The sequence below is a fragment of the Camellia sinensis genome, chromosome 9 (assembly GCF_055761805.1).
Source record: "Camellia sinensis isolate YWXY chromosome 9, ASM5576180v1, whole genome shotgun sequence".
NCBI classification, from domain to species: domain Eukaryota; kingdom Viridiplantae; phylum Streptophyta; class Magnoliopsida; order Ericales; family Theaceae; genus Camellia; species Camellia sinensis.
Genome location: NC_138969.1, coordinates 45,129,803 through 45,156,652, shown reverse-complemented (window position 1 = coordinate 45,156,652; position 26,850 = coordinate 45,129,803). Strand labels below are relative to the sequence as shown.

The 26,850-nt window shown below is 36.0% G+C and overlaps 1 protein-coding gene across 4 annotated transcripts; it reads right to left on the bottom strand.

The window, feature by feature from the left end:
• Positions 1–1,176: 1,176 nt before the first annotated feature.
• Positions 1,177–11,597, bottom strand: PHO2 (phosphate 2). Of its 4 annotated transcripts, none has more exons than XM_082886751.1 (9): positions 11,078–11,597; positions 8,603–9,535; positions 6,642–8,101; positions 5,670–5,807; positions 4,206–4,604; positions 4,054–4,117; positions 2,909–3,048; positions 2,190–2,501; positions 1,177–1,659 (listed from the first exon to the last, which is right to left on the bottom strand). In XM_082886751.1, the coding sequence occupies exons 3-9, from the start codon at positions 8,019–8,021 to the stop codon at positions 1,420–1,422; spliced, it is 2,673 nt and encodes an 890-aa protein (XP_082742877.1). In that variant the 5' UTR covers positions 8,022–8,101; positions 8,603–9,535; positions 11,078–11,597; the 3' UTR covers positions 1,177–1,419. The 4 variants fall into 4 exon arrangements, with proteins under 4 accessions (XP_082742877.1, XP_028082744.2, XP_028082743.2 ...); XM_028226943.2 differs by having other exon boundaries at positions 8,642–9,535; XM_028226942.2 differs by having other exon boundaries at positions 8,642–9,518; positions 11,078–11,506.
• Between the last annotated feature and the right edge of the window lie 15,253 nt (positions 11,598–26,850).

Sequence of the window (26,850 nt, the reverse complement as noted above, 5' to 3'; positions counted from 1 at the left end):
AGTTGAAAAAGGGACAAGCTGAAATAATAGTTGACAAAAAAGCCATCCCAAAACGCCATTCCAAACAACACACCACAAAACCCCATGACTTTTAGAAAATGATTTCCATAACTCGATGGAGCAATGAATTTACACCCGTGATTTGGTTAGGGCCCATAAACCCTTTCTTTCATTCATCAATGGGGTTCAGGCTGGTCATTTTTCTAAGACAAGATCGATAAGTTGAAACCATAAAATTTTAAAAAGAAAAAAAAAAAAAAATCTTTTAGGTCTGATTTAGTTGGTCACCTCAACTCTTCTAAAAACTTAGTTTCAAAGAGAGGTTATATATTCAACTCTCCTCGAGGGAGAATTTAATTAAGAACCAAACACTTTGTGTTTTGTATGAGTGAGGAGGCTAACTCCCATTAATGCTAATCTAATTATTAACAACTGACTTTTACCGTTAAAAAAAAAAACACTTCGCACCTCAGATCAAGATGAAGGGTAGCTTGTCAAACTTGTTTTCATATGCTCTCACTTGTTGTAAACTATACCTTTATGCTCTTTCCAAAATTAAAATAATAATAAAATATAGTGTTGTTTAATAAAATTAAAAATTAGGAATCCTAAATTTATTAAGTTAAAAAATTGTTTGATAAAAATTTAAATATTGAACTAAAAGTAATTATTTGATAATTTGAAATTTATTATTTTCAAATTATATATTTAATTTTTATATTGTGATGGTGGTAGAGGTGATGGTGAAGGTGATGGTGATAGTATGATGATGATGGTAGTGATAGTGGTGGTGGCGGTAGCTATGGTGATGGTGGTAGCATAGTAGTAGTGGTAGTGATCGTTGTGGTGATAGTGATAGGGCGGCATGGTGATAGTGGCGGCGGCGGTGGCATGATGGTAGTAGTAGTGAATTTATAACAGTTAGTATTAATATTTATAAATTCAGTCAGAATTATATAAATTTCATATGACTAAAAACTTTTTTAAATTTTAACCTATATTTTAAAAGGTACTTAAATTTTTAAGTGATATCAATTGTGGTTATCAAACAGACTTAATTGTTTATCACTTAATGCTGAATTATGTTATCAAACACCCCTAAGTAGATAACAGATTCTACACAGAAGTTTCGAATTATGAACAAATTGAGATGCTTGTAGATAGAGGAGGACTATATATCAAACACACCAAACTTATTATTGTTCTCGATATGAAGAGTTCCACAAACCATCATATGTTACAGATAAAACACACACAACATTCACGAACGTGTGCTACCCTTTCCTCAAACATATTCACCAAGGAAAAACATCAAACCAAGCGTTTTTACCAATCACACATTGTATTATACACATACCAGGAATGTCTCGATTATGTATATATATAACGGTACTTACATCCGCAGGATCACATTCAAATTCAAGGATCAAGATATTGGCTGCAATCGATACCCTTGTCAGTAAATGCTTCCACAAGCTTAGGGTAGAGCTTAGAAAGCATGATCTTGAACCCTGTAGAATTCCCATGTTGATTTTCTTGCTCACTTTCTCCGTATCCAAAAGCACAGCCAACTGGAACTCCTTCCATATATGCCTTACAAGCCAACAAAATATCTTTAGAGCGCTGGCTGAAGTGTTCTTCCACGAATGCCTCAAAATGCTGCATCGAGAGAGAAAAAACTCGTCAAAATTTGTAAAAAAAGATTAAACCAAAGTTTTTATCATGTCGGTTTCTGTCAAATGGGTGTGGCTTTGGTGACAACATTTAAAATTGGAATGTGTGGATTTGAAAGGGTGCATCTGATTTTTGAACATCACATGGGAACGGAACCCTTCCATTTTAGAATGGTTTCATTACAAAATAAAGTCTGATCATTGCAAAAGATTGAAGTCATGATGGAAATATAAAAAACAAATAAATGCAATATAATTTATAGAAGTGATACTGCACTTATAGAATAGACTCGACCCAAAATTTACAGAAATTCATTTCACAGGACATCCAAGTGCACACTACTACAAAAAATGTTTTTTTTCACCAAGTTCAACAGTTAACAATGATTTCCGTAAGTGCAGACAGGATTTCCATAACATTCCGGAGGTAATTGACACTGATTTCAGTTATGATGGCCATAGATAAAACTGCCTCAACAATAGAAAGATCTGAGATTCTAGAGTAAATTATTGTACCTTGGGTGGTTTGCGTAGAAGGTATAGCATGGACTTGCAGCTAACAAGAAAGGCATTTTCGTTGTAGCTCACTGAGTTCTTCTCTCCCTCGGCTCTTCCCATCTGCTTATCATATCCGGCTTCATTAAAAAAAGGCTTTTCATTAAGCACAAGGGCCTGGAGGGATAGGAGAACTTGGAGAATAGTGGAGCTCCCCGGATTCCATACTTCAGTTCCACTGCCTGTCCAAGTATTGAGGAGACTAAGACAGACTTTGCCGGACTCGTACAAGTTAGGGTTGACACGGAGACCACCAGATCTGTAGTGCACCAACTGCGTAACCAAAAAGCTACATAAGCTAGGGGTTGGAGGCATGCACATGTGGATCTATGTATGAATAACCATGGACAACCAACTGTGCTATGAACACACAGGATTTTCAGAGAATGGGATGTGATAATTTTCAAGTCCTACACATAGGGTTCACTCCATGGACAACCGTGCTATGAACACAAAAGATTTTCAGAGAATGGGATATGATAATTTTCAAGTCCTACAACATAGGGTTCACTCCATTTATCAAAACAAGGTGTCCAAGTTAGCAATCTATAGAGTAAATCTAAGTGCACAGGTAATTTTCATAGAATGAGAGACAGATGTGAGACAAAAAGCATGTCCACAACTACTTTTATTCTAGAATCATGTTACTAAGAACAAGAGAAGTAAACTAAAATACTTACAGGAGGTTCGTGAGGATACTCGGGAGGAAAGAAAATGTCAAAGAAGAAAAGCCCATTGTGGTATGGAGTTCTAGGTGCACCAATGATGGCAGCCCGCAACAAATCCATCCTTTCCTCATAAACACGAACATAAATTGTTTCTGCTCAGGTTACAAAACAGATCTTACTGAAAAACACGCCACAAAAGCTGACACACAAGAAGTAAACTACATATGAATTACAAAATTAAATCTTCAAAGGTTTTGGCATGTCATAGGTATAGTTCTTGATAAATGACCTTCTCAATTTGGTTGCTTATATTACCAATTGTTCTTTTCTTTTCCTTTTTTAATAAATAATTTTCAAAATTTCCGTACACAATCCATTAATTTGATGGAAAATGCTATCTACTTCCTTAACATCTCTTAATTTCCATCAGTGAAACAATAAACCATAAACTTCCTTCACCAGTCTCAACTTGACAGCGTAGCTTCAACAATTTATTATTATTATTATTATTTTTAATTTAAAATTTGTGTGTGCATGTGTGCATGTGCATTCTGCAGGTTAGAGCATTATTACCGAAAAACAAAAATTGATGCCAGAAGCATGATTATTAAACTACTAGAGGGAAGGTCCTTCTTGCCTGTTCCTTTTTCAAAAACTAAAAGGGTTGCATATGCAATTGGAGCATAGTCACTTGTTGTAGAAGAGTTCTTTTTCAATCTCTTTTCAGAGAGGGCAGCTAGTTATGGCAAGGGTTGGAGGGTAGATCAGTTGTTAGAAAGAGGTTTTGGAAGTTTAGAAGGTAATAAAAAGTTGGCTTGGACATACTGAAAGACATGTTCTTCACGAGCAGAGTCAGTAAATAGCAACCAACATGCTATAACATATTCCTCTGTGCTAAATTGGGATATTTTTTGTCTTTTATTATTATTTTTGGTTTGGTTTGGTTTGGTTTGGGGAGGATTTCGTTTATGATTTTCTTTTGCAATTTAAGATGAGTATGAAACAACCACTAAATTTCAATTTCAGTATTACAGGGTAGGTTAGTGAAACCACTAATGCATTTTAGTCTTCCAACCTCCTCACAACAAATTGTTTCTTCATGAAAGATGTCATTGCATAAAACACACTAAAGCAACACATAAAATAAAACAACATACCAGGAAGATCGTTCTCCAGAATGCTCCATTCTTGCTGGACCTTTTTCAACCAACCTCTTTTCAACTATAAATGAACGACAGTAAAACAATTATCCCAAAATTTCATATCCACTGATTGATAAAATTTAAGAAGAATATGGGTTATGTTTAACCTGTGATGATGGTAATCCTTTGCCGGCACTGTCAAAAAAGTGGTGGTCCAAGCAATCAGTGACCATATCAAACTGTTTAAATGATTCCAAGTACTTGCAGCCCGATGAGAATGAAGGGGCTTTCTCTTCCTCGGTAGCTTTGACTTTCTGCCCCAAATTTGTCTGTCCAAATGTCTTCACGTCATCTACTACCACTGGTGGGTCCTCAGTGCACAAGTTACAAGATTCCGGCAAATCTTCCTCACTGTTAGACACTAAGTCATGTCTCTCTTCTAAAGCAAGGTCAGATGTACCTGACCGTGATGCGGAACCCACAGAACCAAATAGACTCCCCACAATGCTGGTGAAAATCCCAATTGCAGCTTGAGGAAGGAAATGGGAACCAATGTCCAACAGAACCTGAGCATGTAAAAGATGATTTTAATTTTTTGTAGGTTTAGCATAAGTTGGTTCAACGTAAAAATATTCCTGAATTTATGGAGTCCCCAAATAAGAGCTTGTGCCCCAATTCAGTAATTCCAATACGCTTCATTCGCTTGCCTAGATAACGTGAGATCATGTATAAGTTTGGTTGGAGTTTATCATAAGGTTACCAATTTTGTTTTTGTTTCCTATAAAGTTCCAACAATCAAGTTAGTTAATGTAGTTCACTTCCTTAATTATTAATGACTCTATAACCAAATGAAACTAAGTCTTATGTCCCAATCAAGAGAGTGTGTGTATATATTATATAATATGTATGTATATGTTTTCTTGATAATTCATTCCCTTAGGCCTGTATGATTAGAATGAAAACTATGATGGAAAGTGAAAGTGATAGAAAGTGAAGTGACAGAAATTTTTTCTGAGAAAGTTGGAAGAAAATTGAGAAGTGAGGAAACACCTGGATATTTTCATTAGAATTGTTTTAAATTTTTTTATTTTATTTTAAGAAATTGAAAGCCAACTTACCATGTTGATATGGGTTATACAAGAATTTTGACTTTCTTGCAATTTCCATCACTCTCATGCTAAACAAAATAAATAAATAAAAAGTTGCAATTTTTTCCTCTTTTCCACACTTTCCACCTCTTTCATCTTAAGCAAACTCACCCATAATGAAATACTCTTGAATGAAATGGAATTGTGAGCATTTCATGATATTCAAAATCAAGTAAGTTGCAAATCATTGAAAAATCCTCCAATTATCACAAGATTTCCTAAATGAAAATTTGTATACAATGTCTTGATGGGTGTTATTTTCAGTATCAAAGTTAATTTCAAAATATCCCGCCATTCCTCGGGTTTTTGCCATCCCATGGCTTCTCACACTCTTAACAATAACTACCCAGACAAAACTCAATTTACAAAATATTCTCACCACCAATATATTCCTAAATTGAGAAGCCTTCATTGTGGAGAGTAACACAATAGTGCGAGCCTGTAAATGTGAAAAGCGAGAGAGAGAGAGAGAGTTGGCATCACCTTTTCCTTGGGGTGCAAGGGTTGTTCGTCGTACCGAGTCATCTCCTGAGTCAATTGCTCAACATTTTCCCCATGAGGCACAAGATTAGGTGATGAACCTTCATATTTATCCATTCGAAAGATTTCATAAGGTGCAACCTGGAATTACATTAAAGCATTTAAATAACTATAAATTTGATTAAAGGAAAAATACTTGTTACCAATATATAAAGACACAATCAACATTATATAGTAAAAAAAGTTTATTAAGCATCTGGAATTGGTACATATTATAGCACTCGGATCTAGTTCTGGAAGCTACACTAGTTCTATCAAAGCAACATGGCATTCTTGTAAACAAGCACCAAACTGCAGTCAAACAAGAAAATTTGACAAGAAACCAGATTTTGCCCATCATATTTGACAAGAAAATTTTCCATCTCCTGAACTACACTGAGTATGATCAAAGTCCACATAAATCACAGCTTTGATTCCAGATATAAAAAAATAAGGAACCTTTTCTTCTTTTAATAATGGGAACGTAGGAATTTTTAATGTATATATAAAAGAATCATATTTATTAGGGTTTCCCTTTGCTCAAAGGGAAGATGACAAACTCATTCTTAGAACACACCAACATATATCAAAAGTCCAGTGACGATGGAAAGACATCAAACTCGATCAAGCAACCTGACAGTGTTGGGGGGACAAGCACAGATGCCTCTAACGGACCCAAAATTTTTTTCAGCAATAGTAGGAAAAGAAACACATGGCAAACCTACCAAAATATCTCAATTAGTTAGAACATTAAAATTTAGAATTAACAAGAGTGTACTTTAATATTGCAAAGCATAAATGCAATATGTCTGAGTAGTGCGATCCTTTTTTGCAAACTCATCACAAATTCCAAATCAACTAGCATTCCTAATGCCATAGTCAATTAAAAAACAAAACAAACATGCTTTTCAATAAATAATCAAGAAGAAGAGGTACCTTTGTTATATGACCACTTGCCCATTTCACCTCAACATTCCCATCTTTGAAGCCCATAACAATGCCAATACATGATAAGTAATCATTGTTCAAGAAAACATTTTGTTCTTCACCGCAGTTCTTAACTTTAAGATCAGCCTCCTCATCAACTAACTGGTTCTTTTCCCATTGAAACACTACATCACCAGGGCAATAGGAGTAGTCGGGGTGTTCAACTAGTTCATAAGCACTCACAGTCTCCTCCTCTATCTGCTCTCCCACCAAATCATTAACTTGATTAACTGCAAGACTTTTCCACTGCACTCTCGCAGTCCGTTCTTTTGCATCGACGCATCTCACAACACCCCATCTTTGGGCACCATGAACATGTGGATCATCACAGGTACCCTTTTCCATCACAAACTGATCGACCCAAAAGTCATGGGCATCAACAATATTTACAGGACACAGAGAAGGTGAATCTATTCCTGTTGAGTGGCTTCCATCCTGCCACAGAACATCAACATTGGTCTTTGTCTTCACAATAACAAAGATTTCTTGAAATACTTTTTCAGCTTGCTTATGTCCTTTACAGAGATCAAAAGTAGATGCACCAAGAAAAATCTGATCCATAACACCTTTACAATCAGCAGTTGGAAGCATACACCAATCGCCAAGCTGCCAATTTGCATGAGAGAAATATGACAACAAGGTCAGGTTTTTTGAATCCTGCATGCACGGTGGCGCAGGAGCCTTTTCAGAACCAAGCAGAGCACAGGCAAGCCAATCAACATATAAAAAACCCGCTTCGACAGCACAAATGGTTCCTTCATCTCGCTTTTCCTTCCACGTACCACATAACCATCTAGCCGACTTGGAAACAGTATGGAGCTCAACTCGCACCCTCTGTCCTGGGTAATAAGGGTATTGTGAATCTTCAAGCAAGTCAGGAGAGAGAGGTACAAGCTTTTCGGGACCCATTGTGGTCAACTCGGACTTTGTACCGTCATCAAACAGGATGGTGACACTGTCGACTATTTTATCCACTCTTCCAAGCCACGGCCCATGCACAACATAATCCCCCACAGAAACAGAACGGATCTTTCGAATTTTTCTGGAATTCACATTTTTTATTTTTTTACCGTCAAGGTTTTCCAAGTCCACAAACATATCAACGTTGACCACTCTACCCATCTGTCCTGATGGGTCAGGTGCAGAACAAACAATGTCACCTTGTATGAATCCCCTCTCAAATGAAAGGAAATCATCAATTTTTCCAATGGTTTCCTCGAGGCTTGATAGAATGTTACTGGCCTGCCCACCATATATATTTTCAATGTAATCTTGCTCCTCACTGCAACTACTCTCACTGAAACTGTCGAGATCACTGAAGAAATCCATTGTTTGGATGTCTATCCGAATATATCTGCAATTTAGGATCGGATTTGGATGGTTTCTAGAGCAGAGACAAAAATGATTACCTGGATATGAGTAGAGACAAAAATTTTAGAAACAAGAATAACATTCAGTATGTGAAACAACATTAAGAGTATGTTCAGATGGATGTGGATTTCAAACCAAGGGATTTGACATTAAAAAAATGGAGAGTTAGCTATTGGTGGATAGAAAAACTATGGAAGAAGATATGTTGAGATAGAAGAGACGTACTTTAGTAGGATCTATGTAGCTAGTAGTGAATTGCTTGCATGATTTCTAATAACTACTTTTATATAGTTATTTCAAATCCATCATAAAAAAGCTATTAATTCAACCTTGAAATTCGTAGGTAAACTATCAAATCTAAATTTGAGTTAGTCTTCTTGAATGATTTGTGAAATCCATGCATTTCAAATCCACATACATCCAAAAGAACCCTAAAAGTAACCATATTCAGCTTCATTCAGGCAACTTTGAACTACTAATGGGTAATTTTTAAGTTAGAACTTCTATTATCAATTTATCATATTAGGTAAGTGAAGTACCGTCAGGGAACAATAATTATGAGGTGTAGAGAGAATTACCAACACTCCATGTCTTCTGTTGGTCCAAACGTTATTTTGAGACAGATGTATTGTAGTAAGGATCTGCTCTTGTTGCTGATACCAAATGATGATATGATAAGTATCACTGTAAATCTTCAAAAATAGATATGTATCTTTAGATCAATCTGATCTTGCGATGCAGAGACCTAAGATAGTACCTCCAAAAAATGGAGATGTGATGCCAAAGGAGATTTGCCCAAATAGAGCTAAGGGGGTAGTCTACTTGACTCCCAATTGCCAAAGGAGATTTGCCCAACAAATGGACTGAAGTTTCTGCTAGAAGGAACAGCCAAATGAGATTTCCCCAACACGTTGCAGTGAAAATCCCTAGATAAAGAAATTGTGCAGCAGAGAAGATCTACCAAATAGCCAGGTTGGAGTTTCAAGCAAACCAAACAAATGATAACTTCCCAACAATGGATAAGACCTTCCAAAACTGCCAACGCAGCACTGCCTAGCTAGAGAAACTTGTAAGTAATGCCAAAGGAGATTTGCCCAAAAGAGCCGGATCTACGAATATCAATGTATATATTGCCAAATTGTCCAAGAGAATTTTCTTTTTTCTTTTCCCTTTCAGAAGCCAATTTGATATTGCCAAAGGAGATTTGCCCTGAACGAAGCCAAAGTTTCGGTCAGGTTTGTTCACTGCCAAAGGAGATAGATTTGCCTCGCTAAGTACAATCAGACAACAGGAAGCAAGGATTAAGAAGAGGAAGTTCAAGCCATCCAATAGAAAAAGCAAATTGAAGAAATGAATCTTCTGACATGACCCAAAGAAACCAAGCTATCTTAGAGCCAGCTTTATTTTCCAAAAGTCAAGACAGCTTCTATGCCCACTTTGTGATGAACATGGAACCTGTAACAGAACCAGCACTGAAAATTGGATGAATTTAATCAATATAGAGTGAAAACAAATAAAAAAATTTATAAAAAAAATCAATTAACACATTTTCCAATGTTCAGTTGTTCATAGAATATATTCTTTCAAGAAAGGGATGAAAATCAAGAATATACAATAGCAAAAGAAAAGTTGGGTGGATTTGAGAACATAGTAGGTCAACTGATTCTGATATTTCACTTTTATATGTTCATATATACAAAAAGAATATCTAATAGGTTGGTTTGAAAACTTCTATTAAAAAAAAAAAAAAAAAATGAAGTATAAAAGCATTGGGAACTTCTTATATCATTTTTATCACATTGCATTCATAAAACTAACTCAGGATAAAGCCAGATTTTGTTGAATCCATTTGCAAATCTTTATCAGGAGCTCCTACTTCCATTTTTTTCTTCCTATTTTTTGAGGCCACCTTTAGGAAAGTAATACAGTACCTTACAAATGACTTTGAACATTACTTCCATCCACTTGACTATGAGAGAGAGAGAGAGAGAGAGAGAGAGTCATGTCTCCCCTAAATAATTCAAACTTGATGCCTAATCCAATCCTTCATCAAATTTAAATTTGATGAAAATTTTGGTGAAAATTAGATCAAATCCTTTCGAAACTTATCAAATCAAGTATGAATAAAATCTTTCACCAAATTTCCAACAACCCTTTTTTTTACTTAAGTTTGATGAAATTATTAAAAGATAAAGGATTGGAGATGGGTTTTTTTCCACCAAAATTGGATATAAGAGGTTTTTGGGATATGTTAGGTATTTTAAAAAAGATTGAATGAAAAATTTGATTCTCACAACTGCAGTGAGCTAATTAAGCTTTTGGTCTAAATTCTTGAACAAATTTGAAGGAAAAAAAAGGGTGAAGGATTGGATATGCTCTAATATGTAGTAAAAAGATTCAAATTCCAATACCGATAAAATGATTTATGTCTTAGTTCATACACAAATTTTCAGTAACCTATTCTCTCAACAACTTGAAATACATAAATGCATATAATCACACACTTGGTGCCTAATATGTAGTAAAAAGATTCAAATTCCAATACCAATTAATTGATTCATGTTTTAGTTCATACACAAGTTTCCAATAACCATTTCTCTCAACGACTTGAAATACATAAATGCATAAAATCATACATACCTAATATGTAGTAAAGAGATTCAAATTCTGATACCAGTTAAATTGATACATATTTTAGTTCATATACAAATTTCCAAGAACCATTTCTCTCGATGACATGAAATACATAAATGCATATAATTAAGCATACAACATGTATAAACTTCATTTAATTTTAAATTCCAAGAAAACCAATCATCATTAAATTAACCCCAAACCTTCTTTGATGAATTAAACATAATGTTCCTATGAGAATTTCAAAAAATTATATACTCAAAGACAACCAAGAACACAATTTTGAATTGTATGAATTAAGAGAGGACAAAATTGTATCATTTGCAGCTAATCAACACCATTTGAACCATAAAATGGTTGTCAATTGGGACCAAACATACCTAGAAAACCACCCAAGAGACCATAATCTGATCAAATGAACAGAACCCAGAACTTGAATTGATGAAATTCAGTGGCCCCTCCTGTTTTCTTCCACTTTCCCGCACTTTCTATCACTTTCCTCGCAGAGAAAATAGATGGAAAAGCTAGAAAAGAATAGAGAGACTGGGAATTCAGAGAGGCCAAGTTCCTCCCCAAATCCCTTCCATCACGCCATAACCGAGCCTCCCAAACATGCCTCTTCTCTTCTCTTCTCTTCCCTTCTCTCTCTCTCTCTCTCTCTCTCTCTCACTGTTGAATTTGGTTTCTCTCTCTTTCTCTCTTTCTCTCTCGAACGTTGGAGGTTGGTTTCGAGTGCTTTTTTTGGCTTGATATCCAATTAGATATAAACAACATGTGATCAGATACGCCCAGAATATACCAACAGTATCTTTATCTCTTCTCTTTTAAATACACTATCCATTACAAGATAACAGTAACTGCTAAATGACCATAATACCCTTCTAATTTCACTTATTTTTTTTAGGAGGCGTGGTTATAGTTCAAAAAGTAAAGGTAATTGACAAAAAGTTCATACTTATAGAACCTTATATTATTTGGTTCAAGATTTAATTTTCTTTTTGTAATAAGGTCATATGTTGAAGTTGCTGGTGTTGTCGGATAATTATCAATGGTGACAGTTGGTAATAGTGATGTGAATAAATAGGTGAATATGTGACATATATATAAATAGATGATATTTTGAATAGATATGTATCTTTTCGGAGATATAATGTCTTTTTGACCTAAAAATATTTTGGACAATAAATTTAATATAAATATATATTGGCACAATAAATTTTTGCAAAATAAATTTTGAATATTTATAGACACTTGTAAATCATATATATTAATTAAGATTAGGTACAACACAACTTTAAAACGAGTTAAACTTAAAACATTCAAATTTATAGTTCATTCTAATATAAATCCTTCACTATTGAAATAACTTTGCTAATGTTTGGCACCACTAAAAGTTAGCTTATAAGAACATCTCCGGTGTTTACTTAAAATGTTTATTAAATACGAGTAAAAATTTAATAAAAAGATTGATCTAATATGATGCATTTCAACGGATTTCATCAATTCAACCGATCGTTTGGGAAGAGTAAATTTTCATTCAAATTCATCCCAAATCCAGTTGTCCGGGCTAACGTTTGACTCAACAATCACCTATAAATTTGATGAAAAGATAAAATGCTCTCTTGATTTAATAAAAAAAATAATTCTTCCTTCATTTGATATGAGTTTGATGCCATGGTTGGAGTAAAAAAAATGAACGTGTTTCATCAAATTTAAATTAAATAAAAAATATGAGTAAAGATTAGAAACGTTCTAAGTCTATTTACTTTGACAAAAAACAATCATTTGAGCATTTTTTTTTTCTTTCAAAAAGCTAACTTTCGTCATTTAAAAGAGTCATTAGAAAATTAAAAAAAAAAGTTTGATTAAAAAGCTAACTTTTGTTAAGTTATTTTTAGTCAATAAATTAATTTTTTAGCTAACTCCCAAAGAAGTTGATTCAGGTTTTGTTTGATTAAAACCAAAACAACTTTATTTGGCGGATTCTTAAAAGCCAACTTATTGGTTTAAAAAAATTATTTTGTTAAAAAAAAAAAATCATAGTTCATTTGGAAAATTATTTTCTCATAAAAGTTTATTTCAGCCACTCTAAAAAGTTATTGGACAAAACAAAAAAATTCAGAATATACCAAACAAATTAATTTTTTTAAATTTTATTTTTAACTAATAAACAAAATTTTTAACTAACTCCCAATCAAAACCTTAGACATATTTGGTGCACATAATCAACCATAATACAAGTTTATACATGAATTTCATTTAAAAATTTGTTAAATTGTGTTGATTTCATAATTAATTTTTCTTTTCTTATGGGGTCATAATCATCAATTTTATTGATGACATGACATCAAAATTTGAAACAATTTTAACAAGGGCAGCAAATTCCCCTATATATACAATTCATGCCATAATTTTCATAGGGATATAAAGGGAAGGAACAAGATGTTAGATCATTTGACTGTACTATATGTAACAGTTCTTACATTTCCACCTGTCAGACCAGTGCTCCAAAAAAGAGAATTAGTTGGGACATCTTTTTAGACTCTTGTGACATTGATCAATGCAAAGTGGAACTTCTAATAATGCTTTCCACAAGTTAATCTAATTGTTTCAAAACCAAAATCATTCAAAAGCAATATGTAATGAAACCAACACTCGGTTTGTTTTGTTGAAAAATGTGTTTCACAACAAATATTTCCCTAAATTTGGTTACATAATTTTGAAAATGATATGCTATAGGGATGGTGGTGGTGGTGGTGGTATTAGTTGTGACAATAGTGACAATAATAATGATGGTTGTGTGGCAGCAATGACGGTAATGGTGATATTGGTAGTGTTAGGTTTTATTCTTGACAACTTCGTTTGACAAAACTCCTTTCAGTTGTATTTGTTTTCGCACATTTTTTTCAGTGAGGCTATGAGTTTATTAGATGCGAATCCAACCCGAATCGTGCCTTTGTCAATTTTCATGGATCAAAACTGAGGTTGTAACAGGATCAAGTTTTCCAGATTTTCCAATTTTGGTCGTCCCGCTCGAGCGGGACAAGGGACGCTCGAGCGGGGATTACAAGCTCACAGCATCTCTGCCTCGTCTGTAAAAATATTGGAAGGTGTGATTTCGCGCTTGAGCGGGTTCTCAAGCGCCCGGGCGGACCTCTGTTTTGTCACACGCATATTTTGCTGAAGCTGCTCGAGCGGGCTGTTGGGCGCTCAAGCGGAGATCGCGAACATAGATTCTTTGGATTTCTATGAGGAATTGGTTTTCTTCAAATTTAGGATTACTTTGGATTTCTATAAGGAATTGGTTTTCTTCTAAAACTAGGATTACTTTGGATTTCTATAAGGAACTGGTTTTCTTCCAAAACTAGGATTACTTTGGTTTTCTATAAGTAGTTGGGTTTCTCCCAAAACTTGTACAAGTCCTCCAGATCTTCTTTTTGGATTCTAAGGTTTATATATGGGGATATTTTGCTAATTTTCTTTGATGTTTTAATTGAGTATTCAACTCATGGTTTAAAGAGTATACATTAAAGGATTATTTGTTTATTCTACACAAAAGAGAGAGCTGTTCTTCGGTGGATTCTGAAGAATTTGAGCCTGAAACTTTGGTAGATTCCGGAGTGGCTCATCGTCAAGACAATTCCGAGGTGAAGACAGGGTTGGAAGAGACACATAGAGGTTGGTTCAATTCGGGCGTGGATTCGCTAGGTAATTGAGAGTATACCTGTGTAATTCCTTTATATCTTCTTAGTGGATTGTTTTGTGGCTGATGTCCGTGGTTTTTTTATCACAATTGCAGGTGTCCAATTGTGGTTTTTCCACATAAAATCGTTGTGTCGATTTGTTTGATTATTTGATTGGGATTGTTGTTTACTGCTTAAAATTGATATATAATCACAAATCAACATCCAGGGGATTTCTAGATTTTTCAATTGGTATCAGAGCAGGTCGTTCTAAAAAAAATATATTTCTTTTAAAACGAGATCTTGTTTGATTTGTGATAATGGATTCAATTCGTGAGGGAAATTCTATGGTTCGACCACCCCTACTTGACGAATCCAATTATTCTTTTTGGAAAGCTCGGATGAGGTCGTTTTTGAAATCTATAGATGAAAAAGTTTGGCAATCTGTCATGAATGGGTGGACCGAACCAACAATTATTGTTGATGGAGTAATTTTTCCCAAACCAATTGAAAAGTGGGACACAATTGATTACCAAAATAGTAGCTGGAATAGTAAAGCTATCAATTCTCTCTTTTGCGTTGTCACACCTGAAGAGTTTAGTCGTATTTGTAATTGTGAAGTCGCAAAAGAGGCTTGGGATATCTAACAAACTATTCATGAGGGCACTCATTCTGTTAAACGCTCAAAACTTCAAAGGCTCACGTCTAGTTTCGAAAACCTTTCAATGAAAGATAGTGAGACATTTGATGAATTTTATACGAAGTTGAGTGACATTGTAAATTCCAACTTCAATTTAGGTAAAAAAATACCAGAATCCAAAGTTGTGGGAAAAATTTTGAGGCACATAGGAATTTCAAAAAGAAACAAAAAGATATTGCTTTTAGTAGTGCTCATAGAATTGGAGAGGATTCTGAGATAGATTCTAAGACTACGGCTGCTTTTGTTAAATAATTTAAAAAATCATTTCTGAAAAAAAATCCTAAACTTTTGGAATCTACTTATACTCATAAATCTAAAGGCAAAGATAAACTCAAAATTAATTCTATAGCCAAGAAGGAGAAAGGAAAGATACAAAGGAAAGATACAAAGGAACTCTGAAAGAGTCCAATGCTATGAATGCCAAGGATTTGGCCACTTTGCTTTAGAATGCTCTACTCGTTTGAGGAAGAAGAAAGCCCTCGCTATCACTTGGGATGATGAATCAGAATCTGATGAAGATGAAAGTGACAATAAAGATCAAGGTGAAGAGGGACATAAACAATTCCTTACTTTCATGGTGGCTTCTGAAACTGAAGGACGAGCAAAGTATCCGAAGAGGCCGGTTGAGAATATCACTGATGATGAATCCTCGGATAGTGATGATGAAGAGCTTAAGCAAGCTTATGAAAATTTGTATAAGGAGTCTCTTAAGTTATCCAAATTGAATGACAAACTCACTATGAAACTCACAGCATGTGAAAGTGAGAATGTCAAACTAAAGGAGGAGATTTCCGAGGGTAGGATTGATGCCATCAAGATAGCTAATGATCGACAAGCTCTTTGCGCAAAACTCTTGACTTGTGAGACAGAGAGGAACGAGCTACAACAAATCTATGCAACATATGAAGAAAAAATTGAAACTCTCGAGATGTCTCAAGTTGCTTTGGAAGAACTAATGATCAAGAAAGAGGAATAACTCAAGTGTGCCATGGTTACCATTGGTCTTTGGAACAAAGGATCAAAGACTTTAGACAATATTAGACTCAACAAATTTGTTCAGACAAGAGTGGCATTGGCTTTGGTGGTAAAAAAGAGCAAAAACAGAGTGCATCAACATCTCATGATACAAGAACTCAAGGAAAGGGAGAACAAAAAATTTAACATAAGGATGGAATTCTCAAACTTTCTAGAGTTGGTAAGGTAAAAGAAAAGAAGGTACACCCTGTTTTTATTTGTCATCATTGTGGTATGCATGGTCATATTCGCCTTTATTGTTATAAGTTGCATGGGAGAGGGTATTTACCAAGACTGAGAAATAAGAAGCTGGAACCATGTCGAGACAAGTTCCCATTGCAGGGGAAAGGAACCACAACATCAAGACACCACCCAAGAACCGCAATTCTCACAACTTTGTTCGTACTAAAGCAGTTTGGGTGAGAAAACTTGACTTGTGTTAATTTGTCTTGTCTTTTTAGTTTTTGGATTTCTGTGTGTTTTTTTTCATTCATGTGTGCTCGTTCATTTTTTTTTTGTCTTGCTTTAGTTTAAAAAAAAATTTGAAAAAAAAAAATATCCCAAAAAGATTTTCTTAGTATGGTTTTGCAAGCTTGAAATTTTTGAGTGGTCCTTGGTGCATATTGGAATTGATGAGAATAACCATTACATGTTAAGATATGTGTGCTTTTTGTGGTCATTACTCGTTTTGGAATGTGTGTTTTTTGATTAGTATGTCTCATTCTATACACACTCTTGGATTAGCAAATTTTAGAGTCTTCCACCTTAGTGATTATTTTTTTCTATGGACTTCTGGCATTGTATCTTTTGCTTTTCTAGAGGAATTGACCTGTACTAGTATAACAACCCTCATACTGTTTACCGATTAATGACTGATTGATTATCGATAACCATCGATTACCGTTACACTGAATTGATTATGACTGATAATTGGACTGATTAAAAGTACTGAACTGACTGACCGAAATTGAAACTGAATTGGATGAATACATCTGTTTGAATTGCATTTTATCTGTTGACTGTATGTTTGATCTGTTCATGACTTGTGTTTAAACTGCTCATTGAAGGCCTTATCGGCGGCCGAATTAGAAACCGATTGGTGTTTTATGATCGTCGTAATTAATGTGATTTTATAGTGTATTTATCTGAAAGCTGATTAGGTATGATTAAATTAGATTAAAATAAGCTGATTGGCCAAGTAGGACTTATTTACCAAACTAGCCTTGTAGTGGCCCACTACCTCAAACCTTTTGAGGCTTATTACACTTAGTGCATTTGATTAAAACAACATTTCCATCAGCTCTTTCCCTTGACTCAACCGACCAAGATAGAGAGTGAGAGGGAATTGAGTTAATCTTGAGTTCTACTTTGTGAATTGCTTGGAGAGATTGAAGAATTGATGTATAGACTCCATAATTGAACTCCTAATCTTGCATTGGAGACCTAAGGTAGAGTAATCACCCTCTTGCTTTTCTTGTTCTTGCATGATTCATGATAAAGTTGAGGATTGAGCCATGTTTTACTTCATACATGTTGATATAGAGCATAATTCATGCATGCATGTTTGAATTGATGAGGTTTGAGTTGAATCCATGGTGAAATGGAACATGCATGTTCATAATTTTGTAATGGTCCATGTTTTCAACTTGTTTTTGGATCAATTGGCTCCTTAGAGCATCAAATTGGAACTTCCAAATGATTTGAATTCATGCATGTTTGCGTGTTCATATTGTTCATGAAGTTGGTTTGAAATTGAGTTTGAATTAAACACCATTGGGCCTTGATTTCTCAAAATTGAGCTTTGAACTAGGATATTCTATGTGTTTATAAATGTTTTCCAGAAAATGGGCCCAAGAGGATTGGTTTTGATGCATTTGAATGTGAGTTTGAGCTTGGAGGTGCAATCTGGAATTCCCAGATTCTGCATTTCCGCTCGAGCGGGAGAAGTGCCGCTCAAGCGTGGAATCCGAGCATCCAGTATCTCTGCACTGTTTTACAGTCCGCTCGAGCGGAGGATTGGGCGCTCGAGCGGAGTCATGTCTCAAGCTCGAGCGGGCGTCGAGCGGAGATTTCACCCATCCAGTACTTTTACAGTACGCTCGAGCGGGAAAGTTGACGCTCGAACGTGTACCTTTGTCGCATGACCGCTCGAGCGGGGAAACCTGCGCTCGAGCGGGACTCTGTTTTTCTGAAAATCTTGAAACAGTCTTCTGATCACATCTTTGTATCCTCATTCCATTCTAGGCATTCTTAGGCCTAGTTTAAGACATCTTGTTGAGGATAGATGTAGAACACACCGAGGCATTAGGGGTTAAATTATGTTATCTCCCAACTGTGTAGCTTAGTGTGTGTTCAATCTGTTAACTGTGTAGGGTTGGCGACTGGGGAGGCACGCTCTAGCATACTGTAGCCCAAACTCTGTGAGTAACAATTGTGTAAAGATATGTTCAAATGATTATCTTCTGAATACTGAACTGAACTGTTTACTGAACTGATATTGTTTACTGAATGAATGTATGTCCTATCTTCTGAACTGTATTGGCATCTTTAGCACCTACTGTTTACTGTTACTGTTACAGAGATCTCTGTTGGTTCCCTCGTGGGACCACTACTGTTTACTGATTGATGGCCATCATTACTATTCGGTCTTTAAGACCTACTGTTTACTGCTATGCTAATGGATGTACCACATATGATTGAATAACTGTTCTGACTGAAAGACTGAAGTATTGTTTAATGAACTGATTTCATTACTGTAAGGACATTTCATTCATAACCCCTTTACGCATTATGTTATTCACTGGGCTTTAGCTCACTGTTTATATATATATGTAGGTGCTCAGCCACCAGATCGGAGCTAGGAGCGTGGGTTAGACTCCAGTTTTGTCAAGCCAGCCTTTGTGCCTCACTGAGAGGTTCCGAGTTGCCATGCTATGGCTTTGGGGTGTCTTGTTTTTCCCCCGTCTGTCTCCATACTGTTTGGATTACTGTATAGACTGTTAACTGCTAACCGTACTGTTATCAAGGGATTAGGTCCCTGTACTGTGTGACTGTAAAGTTTGTATAGACTGTACTGTTTGTATACGTGAATGCATAAGAAATCTTTTTGGCATACAGACTGACACAGCTCAATGGACATTATTCATTTACTGTATTGGCTTCCGCCAGGCCCTGTACTCTGTTTTACTGTACTACTGTTCTGCAGGCCTTCGGTAATCTCAGATTACTGGCCGGTTACGGTGCTAAACCCATAGGGTCGGGTTTGGGTCGTGACAACTAGCATATCATGGGTGATGTTGAGTCTCTTAACCACCTTCCATCTTTTTGCATCTCCATGGCTTTCCCCTCTATTCTTTGTAGTCCAGCCATGAGGAAAAGGCTACCTCAGAGTCACCAACCAGACCATCCTTATTATATCCATGCTTCTCTGGTTCGGCTTCCATACTCTTGAGCGTGTCAGCCGCCAATGATTGTAATGATTGTGCAAAAGAAAAAGAAAAAAAAAAGAAAAAGAAAAAAAATATGCAAAGGAAAAAAAAAATGTGCAAAAGAAAGAAAGAAAAAGAAAAGAAAAGATTCATTGATTGAGAGGGAGCCTCCGCTTTTACTCACCAAATACCCCTTGATTCCTAGTGGTTTGACTTTCCTTTGTTGTGCTTAGATTCTCTTGCCAGAGGTCCAACTTTCATATCACTACTAGGATTGAATTTAGTGTTTGTCGAACTTCAAGAGTCACACACACACTTTTATCATGGGATCTATGCTTTTCACATAATGCATCACTTTCTTGCATGAGAAATCTTCTACAGACTGTGCACATTGTGTTTACTAGTAATTGTGCTTCTTGGATAGTCTTGTGTGTTTTAAGGTAATAATCTGAAATTTCTTGCTTGCTCCACCATATAATTTTTGTCGTTTTCTTCTTGTTCACTGTTTTCAGTGTTTGTGGTTGCTTTTAGTGAGGGAGAGTTTGGTTCATCTTGATTTGGGTTGATATGGGAGTTTGGTTTTTCATTGCAAGAGTTGTTTAGCATGAACATTTTGATATGTTTTGCATGTTGCTATGCACTGTTTACTTATTATTTCCTTCTTGCATACTCTTGATATTTACATCGTCATATCATTGCTTGGGTTGGTTTATGATCTTGCTTTTGTTGTTTGAGAGTTGTTTTTCATGAGTCTTAGTTTTCATCTATTCATGTTTTCCATCTCATGTTTCAAGATAATCGTGTCATATGTCTATTGCTTTTTCATATTCTCTTGTGGGACTAATAGTTGTTTTGGAGATTGTGGCACTAATAACTGTTTTACAGATCATGACCTTGAGAAAGAAGTTGGCTTTTGTTGGCTGTAATGGGTTGGGGTGTTTAGGATTTTATTTGTTAGGTGTGTTTTGTCATGGCATTGCCAAAGGGGGAGATTGTTAGGTTTTATTCTTGGCAATCCCATTTGACAAAACTCTTTTCAGTTGTATTTGTTTTCGTACCTTTTTTCCAGTGAGGCTATGAGTTTATTAGATGTGAATCCAACCCGAATCGTGCCTTTGTCAATTTCCATGGATCAAAATCGAGGTTGTAACAGGATCAAGTTTTTCAGATTTTCCAATTTTGGTCGTCCCGCTCGAGCGGGAGAAGGGACACTCGAGCGGGGATTGCAAGCTCACAACATCTCTGCCTCGTCTGTAAAAATACTGGAAGGTGTGATTTCACACTCGAGCGGGTTCTCAAGCACTCGAGCGGACCTCTGTTTTGTCACACGCATATTTTGCTGAAGCCGCTCAAACGGACTGTTGGGCGCTCGAGCGGAGATTGCAAACATAGATTCTTTGGATTTCTATAAAAAATTGGTTTTCTTCTAAAACTAGGATTACTTTGGATTTCTATAAGGAATTGGTTTTCTTCCAAAACTAGGATTACTTTGGTTTTCTATAAGTAACTGGGTTTCTCCCAAAACTTGTACAAGTCCTCAAGATCTTCTTTTTGAATTCTAAGGTTTATATCTGCGGATATTTTGCTAGTTTTCTTTGATGTTTTAATTGAGTATTCAACTCATGGTATAAAGAGTATACATCAAAAGATTATTTGTTTGTTCTACACAAAAGAGAGAGTTGTTCTTTGGTGGATTTTGAAGAATTCGAACCTGAAGCTTTGGTGGATTCCGGAGTGGATCATCGTCAAGACAATTCTGAGGTGAAGACAGGGTTGGAAGAGACACATAGAGGTTGGTTCAATTCGGGCGTGGATTCGCTAGGTAATTGAGAGTATACCTGTGTAATTCCTTTATATCTTCTTAGTGGATTGTTTTGTGGCTGGTGCCCGTGGTTTTTTTATCACAATTAGAGGTGTCCAATTGTGGTTTTTTCATGTAAAATCATTGTGTCGGTTTGTCTTGATTGTTTGATTGGGATTGTTGTTTACTGCTTAAAATTGATACATAATCACAAATCAACATCTAGGGGCTTTCTAGATTTTTCAGGTAGGATAGAGTGACCACTACAGCAGTGGTGATGGTGGTGATAATGGTGATGATGTTGGGACAAATTTCAATTTTAAAGTGTACATTTTGTGTTACCTAATGCATTATACTAAAATGGTTACAGTTAAACCTTACCATGAAGTATATGTAAATTGAAAATTTTTTGATCACACTTAGCCATGAAGATCACATAGTATTGGCATGATTATAGTGATGCTTTACCACAAAGATATGTCACATTATGGAACTATGTTTCGTGTTGATTGAGAAGATTATGGATACTCTTTGCCATGAAAATCACAAATATTACATTGACTTAGTTTCATGCTAAAGTATGATCTTTATCTCAAAGGTGTGATTTTTATTTTCTCACTTTAGTTAAGTTCAATCATTTAACAAGCATGACTAAGAAACCGCTTAGATTAAAGCTGAAGGAAAAATATACGGATAATCATATTACCTGATGTGGAAACGGTTTGGATTAGATGCTTGAATTACGAGTCTCGTTTGGAAAACCCCCGTCAACTGAGAAGCTACTAGAGTTTCTCAATATTTAACCACACTTCAAATTCCTAGGCTTTTAAGATGGTAGCCTCAAGATAGATGAATAGAGAGAGAACTTATTGTTTTGAGTGTGTCTACACAATGTTGAGCAAGAGCCCTTATATAGGCATACATGGCAAACCATCTATACCTCATGGTTAGGCCACATCATGTGTACCACATGTCAAAGACCATGTGTCCCTCATGGTTTCCAAGACCATGTGAACCTTATGGTTAGGTCATATGTGAATAAACCATGTGTACCATGTGACCTTCAAGGTTAGGTCACACTAAGTGTACCACATGGTGTACCACATATGGTTTTCAACAGCTCTCGCTCATCCACATCATGTGTTATATGCTCATTTCTCAATCTCTTATTCAGTCCACCCCTCATACTGAAAAATAGAGCGTGCGACCTGATGAGAAGGTATAAGGTAGGAGTGCTATATTAAGTCACCATAAACTAACATAACACATCACTTAAAATATCTTGTCTACACCCCAGATTCGTTGGATCACACTAGATCAAACATTTTAAAACCCCTTGCAAGTTATAACTCATAAACATGCTTGACCTCAACATTCTATCTGTACTCATGATTATATTGAGATCTCAAATCCGACACAATCGCCCGTGTAAATCAAAGTATAAACGCAGCGGATGAAAAATTATGGTCATACCTTTTTCTGCAGAGTCTGAATTGAAAGATCTCGTGGGTAAATCACGTGCTTCCTGAATCTGATCAATTAACCCAGCAATGGAGTGATATTATAGAATGAATATCACCCACACAAGTCACAGTGCAAAATGGCTTTGATCGTTGGTTTTTGGGAGAGAGTCAGTATATGGGAAAAAACTCAAACATGCGTTGTTTTTCTCTTAATCACCCATATCCCATATTATCAGATATATAATATGTTTATCTCATTTATCCATATCAGTTATATGAGATAATATAAGATATATCATCTATCCATATCAATTATATGATATATATATATATATATATATATATATATATATCCTAAGTGGTTATCTAAATAGGTTTGAATTTGAATTCAAAACCCATTTGGATAAGGTTCAAAAGATTCAAAGGGTCATGCCACATGGGCGCCCATTTCTAACATCTCCCACTTGCACATGAGTTGGCATGACACTGCCACATCTTTATCTTAATCTCCCCAAAAATGAACAATCTCATACTAGCCACTGCACCGTGCGACTGCTAAGAACACCTGCATGTTGGAGCTCTATACTAGAAACTCAAAATGAGCCAGCATAGAGACATCAACCCAAAAAGAACAGAAATAGTGTCTCATATACCCCAGACTCATCTAATTACACTGGTCCAAAAAACATCTCTAATCCCTTAAAAAGAGCATGTTTGACCCTCTCAATTCTTGCAATATATTCACACTCAATCCGCCTCTCATATAGAGCGATGTGAGTTGCCGGCAGTGAATATACAACAGTGGTGTAATACTAGATGATCTTCCCTTTGCCCTCATGCCATTTAGTTTAGGATTGACCGCTTTCCCAGTGATGTCCCTTAAGACCGAATCATACATGACCGCAGACAACATACCAAAGTAGCAGAACATCAACCCCTTACCTTATGACATAGTCAAAAGTCACAAAAGGGTACATAAATGAAAGTCATATCAATAATGACACGTAAGACTCACACGGTGAGGAAACAGGGATCCATTCTCTCACCTCATTACTCAGTCGCCAAGCACATATAGTATGAATACATGTTACGGTGCAGTAACTCTTCCAAAAGAGTGATGTTATCCTCGATACACCGTACAGATATTAGTCTAGTCGCTTTCTAGCGCCTAACCAGAACTCTCTATTTGCTCGCCTTCTAGGCGCCAAATGAGATCTCACATCTGGCTAATCATAATAGACACAACATGGAAAGTGGGTACTAATATCCATGTTTGATCCTTAACACGACCTCATCTTGGTTGTAACCAAGGCGACATATATAGTGGATTATTTAAGCCTCTCTTGGCTCCAAATAAAAATAAACCACTAGTCTCATCTTTGCTCGCTCCCAAGCGCCAAGGGCGATTGCTCGTGTGAGTGAGCCAATCTTGCCTACTGACATCATCATCTGCTAATCATTATGACACAAACCATAATAGTGTCAACATCCCATCATCTCAAAATAAGTGATCGATTTTTTTTAAAAAAATTGACCACAGCTTGCACAATTCTAGATTTCAAATATAAGCCTTATCAACACCTCTTGCGATAAGTATATACAATGGAATCCACCATGTGCGCCTCACATGAAGTGATTCAAGATCACATTTCTAGATTCCAAACATAAGCCTTATCAGCACCTCTTGCGATAAGTATATACAACGGATTCCACCATGTGCGCCTCACATGAAGTGATTTAAGATCACTACCTCTTGCGTAATAACCTCTCTAAAGATATTTTGGTGACCAATTTGCGTTCATTCTTGATGCGCCCAACTAGCGCATTGAATCTTACAAGGAGCAAATTAATATACTATTAGTAAAGCATTCTATCCATAGTCTAATGAGCAAGGTCAACGTCTAAACAACTCAGTTGACCATCTACCAAAAATAACACTTATCATGCCGAATACGCCCACATAGCGTACTTTAGGCTCCTACAACAAAGAAAAGATCAAGGAATATACGTCATCTGTTTCTCCCAAAGACAATCCGAGGATTCACTCAATAGCTAAGGCTCTGGCTTTTACCGATAGGTAAGTCAATGGGTTTGCAATTTTGCATCTAGAATCGTTCAAGGATATTCCTTATGTAAGTCATCGAAGACAAAACATGAATTCTCCCAAAACAATCCCTAAGGATCGTACATTCGAGCATATAAATTACATCACCCATGTCCATCATATCTAGGTGGCGACAACCTTATAAATTCTTGGCTTATAATGACTAAGTAAGGAAAAACTTCTTTTGGACCATTGATCATACCTTAGTGGTCTTCATCGATCATCGTTGGCCTATCATGGCTTGACGAAATCTAAGAACCACTATTTAGATAACTGTTTTAGGCTGTAAAAGATTTATTGGAACTAGCAACCTTTTTGCGCTCCTAACTTTTCACCATAAAAACAGAAGGTAAATCCCTACGGATCTACTTATTCAATTCTCCAACGAGAAGTTGGGTCACAATGTCCACAAATCAATGTTCCAAACTTATGTCAATCATAGCCTAAGTTGAAATAACCTCACTCCCCAGGAGGAAGTCTTCTCATGGTCTACACTTTCTTCAATGGTGCGACTTTTCGCTATCTAGCGAGCCTTATGCCTCAACAATGACTATCCAAATTACGCATAACTTTAGAACAGTTTCGCGTCATAATGGAAAGTCAACCAAATTATAGAAATGGTTAATTCTCAAAGACTTTGTCTTAAACTGCGCAACATTAATCCACTTTCAAAAGACAGGGGACTAGAGCCTTTGGCCTTATCCTAGGCTCTTTATCATCTTGCGGAGCAATCATGAATGTTTCCCTCTTAATCACCCAGTGATAACGTGGAAAATTTTCGCATTCACTACCATGCAACTAAGAATGTAGAGTATTCTTCTCTAATGGAGTAATCCATTAGTAGGCACATCGCTTCCACTGTCCCTAGGATATTGGAAATTTCTTTCCATTCTCAACTAGGCTACATAGAGCGCTATGCTTAGAATTCTCTATCTTATAGAGTTCCAAAAACTCTATTCATGTCACCTTTACTAATAAAACTTTATGTAACTTAGTTACACTCTCACAAAGCTGCTTACCTATATGCACATGACCCGGAGGGTTTACATGACAGCATACAATATAATGCGCCTCGTGACCCTATGTGTTTACAAGACAGCATACAATAATGCGCCATAGAACTCTAGGTCTTAATTTCGCAACCTTATGAGAAGTAAAATAAAGATAAGCTGCTTAACGGTTGCAGATCGCCCATAGATGGCTCTTCGTTAACCCATTACTCAAATGGAGTGTAAAAACTGATATGAAGGACATTTAGTTAGGGATATAGACAACAAACTAAAGTGCAATTCCCAATTGGGAAACATTTTGCGCCATCATCCATTTAACATTAACAATACTTAATTCCTTATCTCTACTACACCATTGTGTTGTTTGAGTATTAGGAATAATCAATTTTCTAAGCATCCATTTTTCTTCACAGAGTTTTCTAAAATAACTCAAATAGATACTCGCCACCTTGGTCAAAACTAAAAACACGAAAGCTGTTATCTAATTGATCTCGACCTCATATGTGCAATGTCAAAAATCATCTCAAAACTTTTGACGTATGGAAGATCAAATAGTCTTAACTCAGACGCGTATCGTAATCTATAAATGTGTCGAGATTGAGGCTTAGCTATTATACCCTTACACATATCTAGTCACAAATATCATAATGGACTAAATGCGCCAATACAAATGACCTTCTACGGCTTTCCTACTTACTTGTGCGCAACCATTGCGAACAAAGTTATACATTCATATGAGAGTAGGATGTCACAAGCGAGTAGGCCCAAGAGGGCCTACTCCAAACATCCATACATCTTCTCATTAATGTGATTAAGTATAATTAGCCACCGGTTCATGACCAATGTCATAAACTAATTCCAATCATCCTAATGTGTGAGTTCTCGAAGACAAGTTTTAAAGGTTTAGGCCCAACTAGGTAATGACTCACAACTAATTCATATTCACTGGA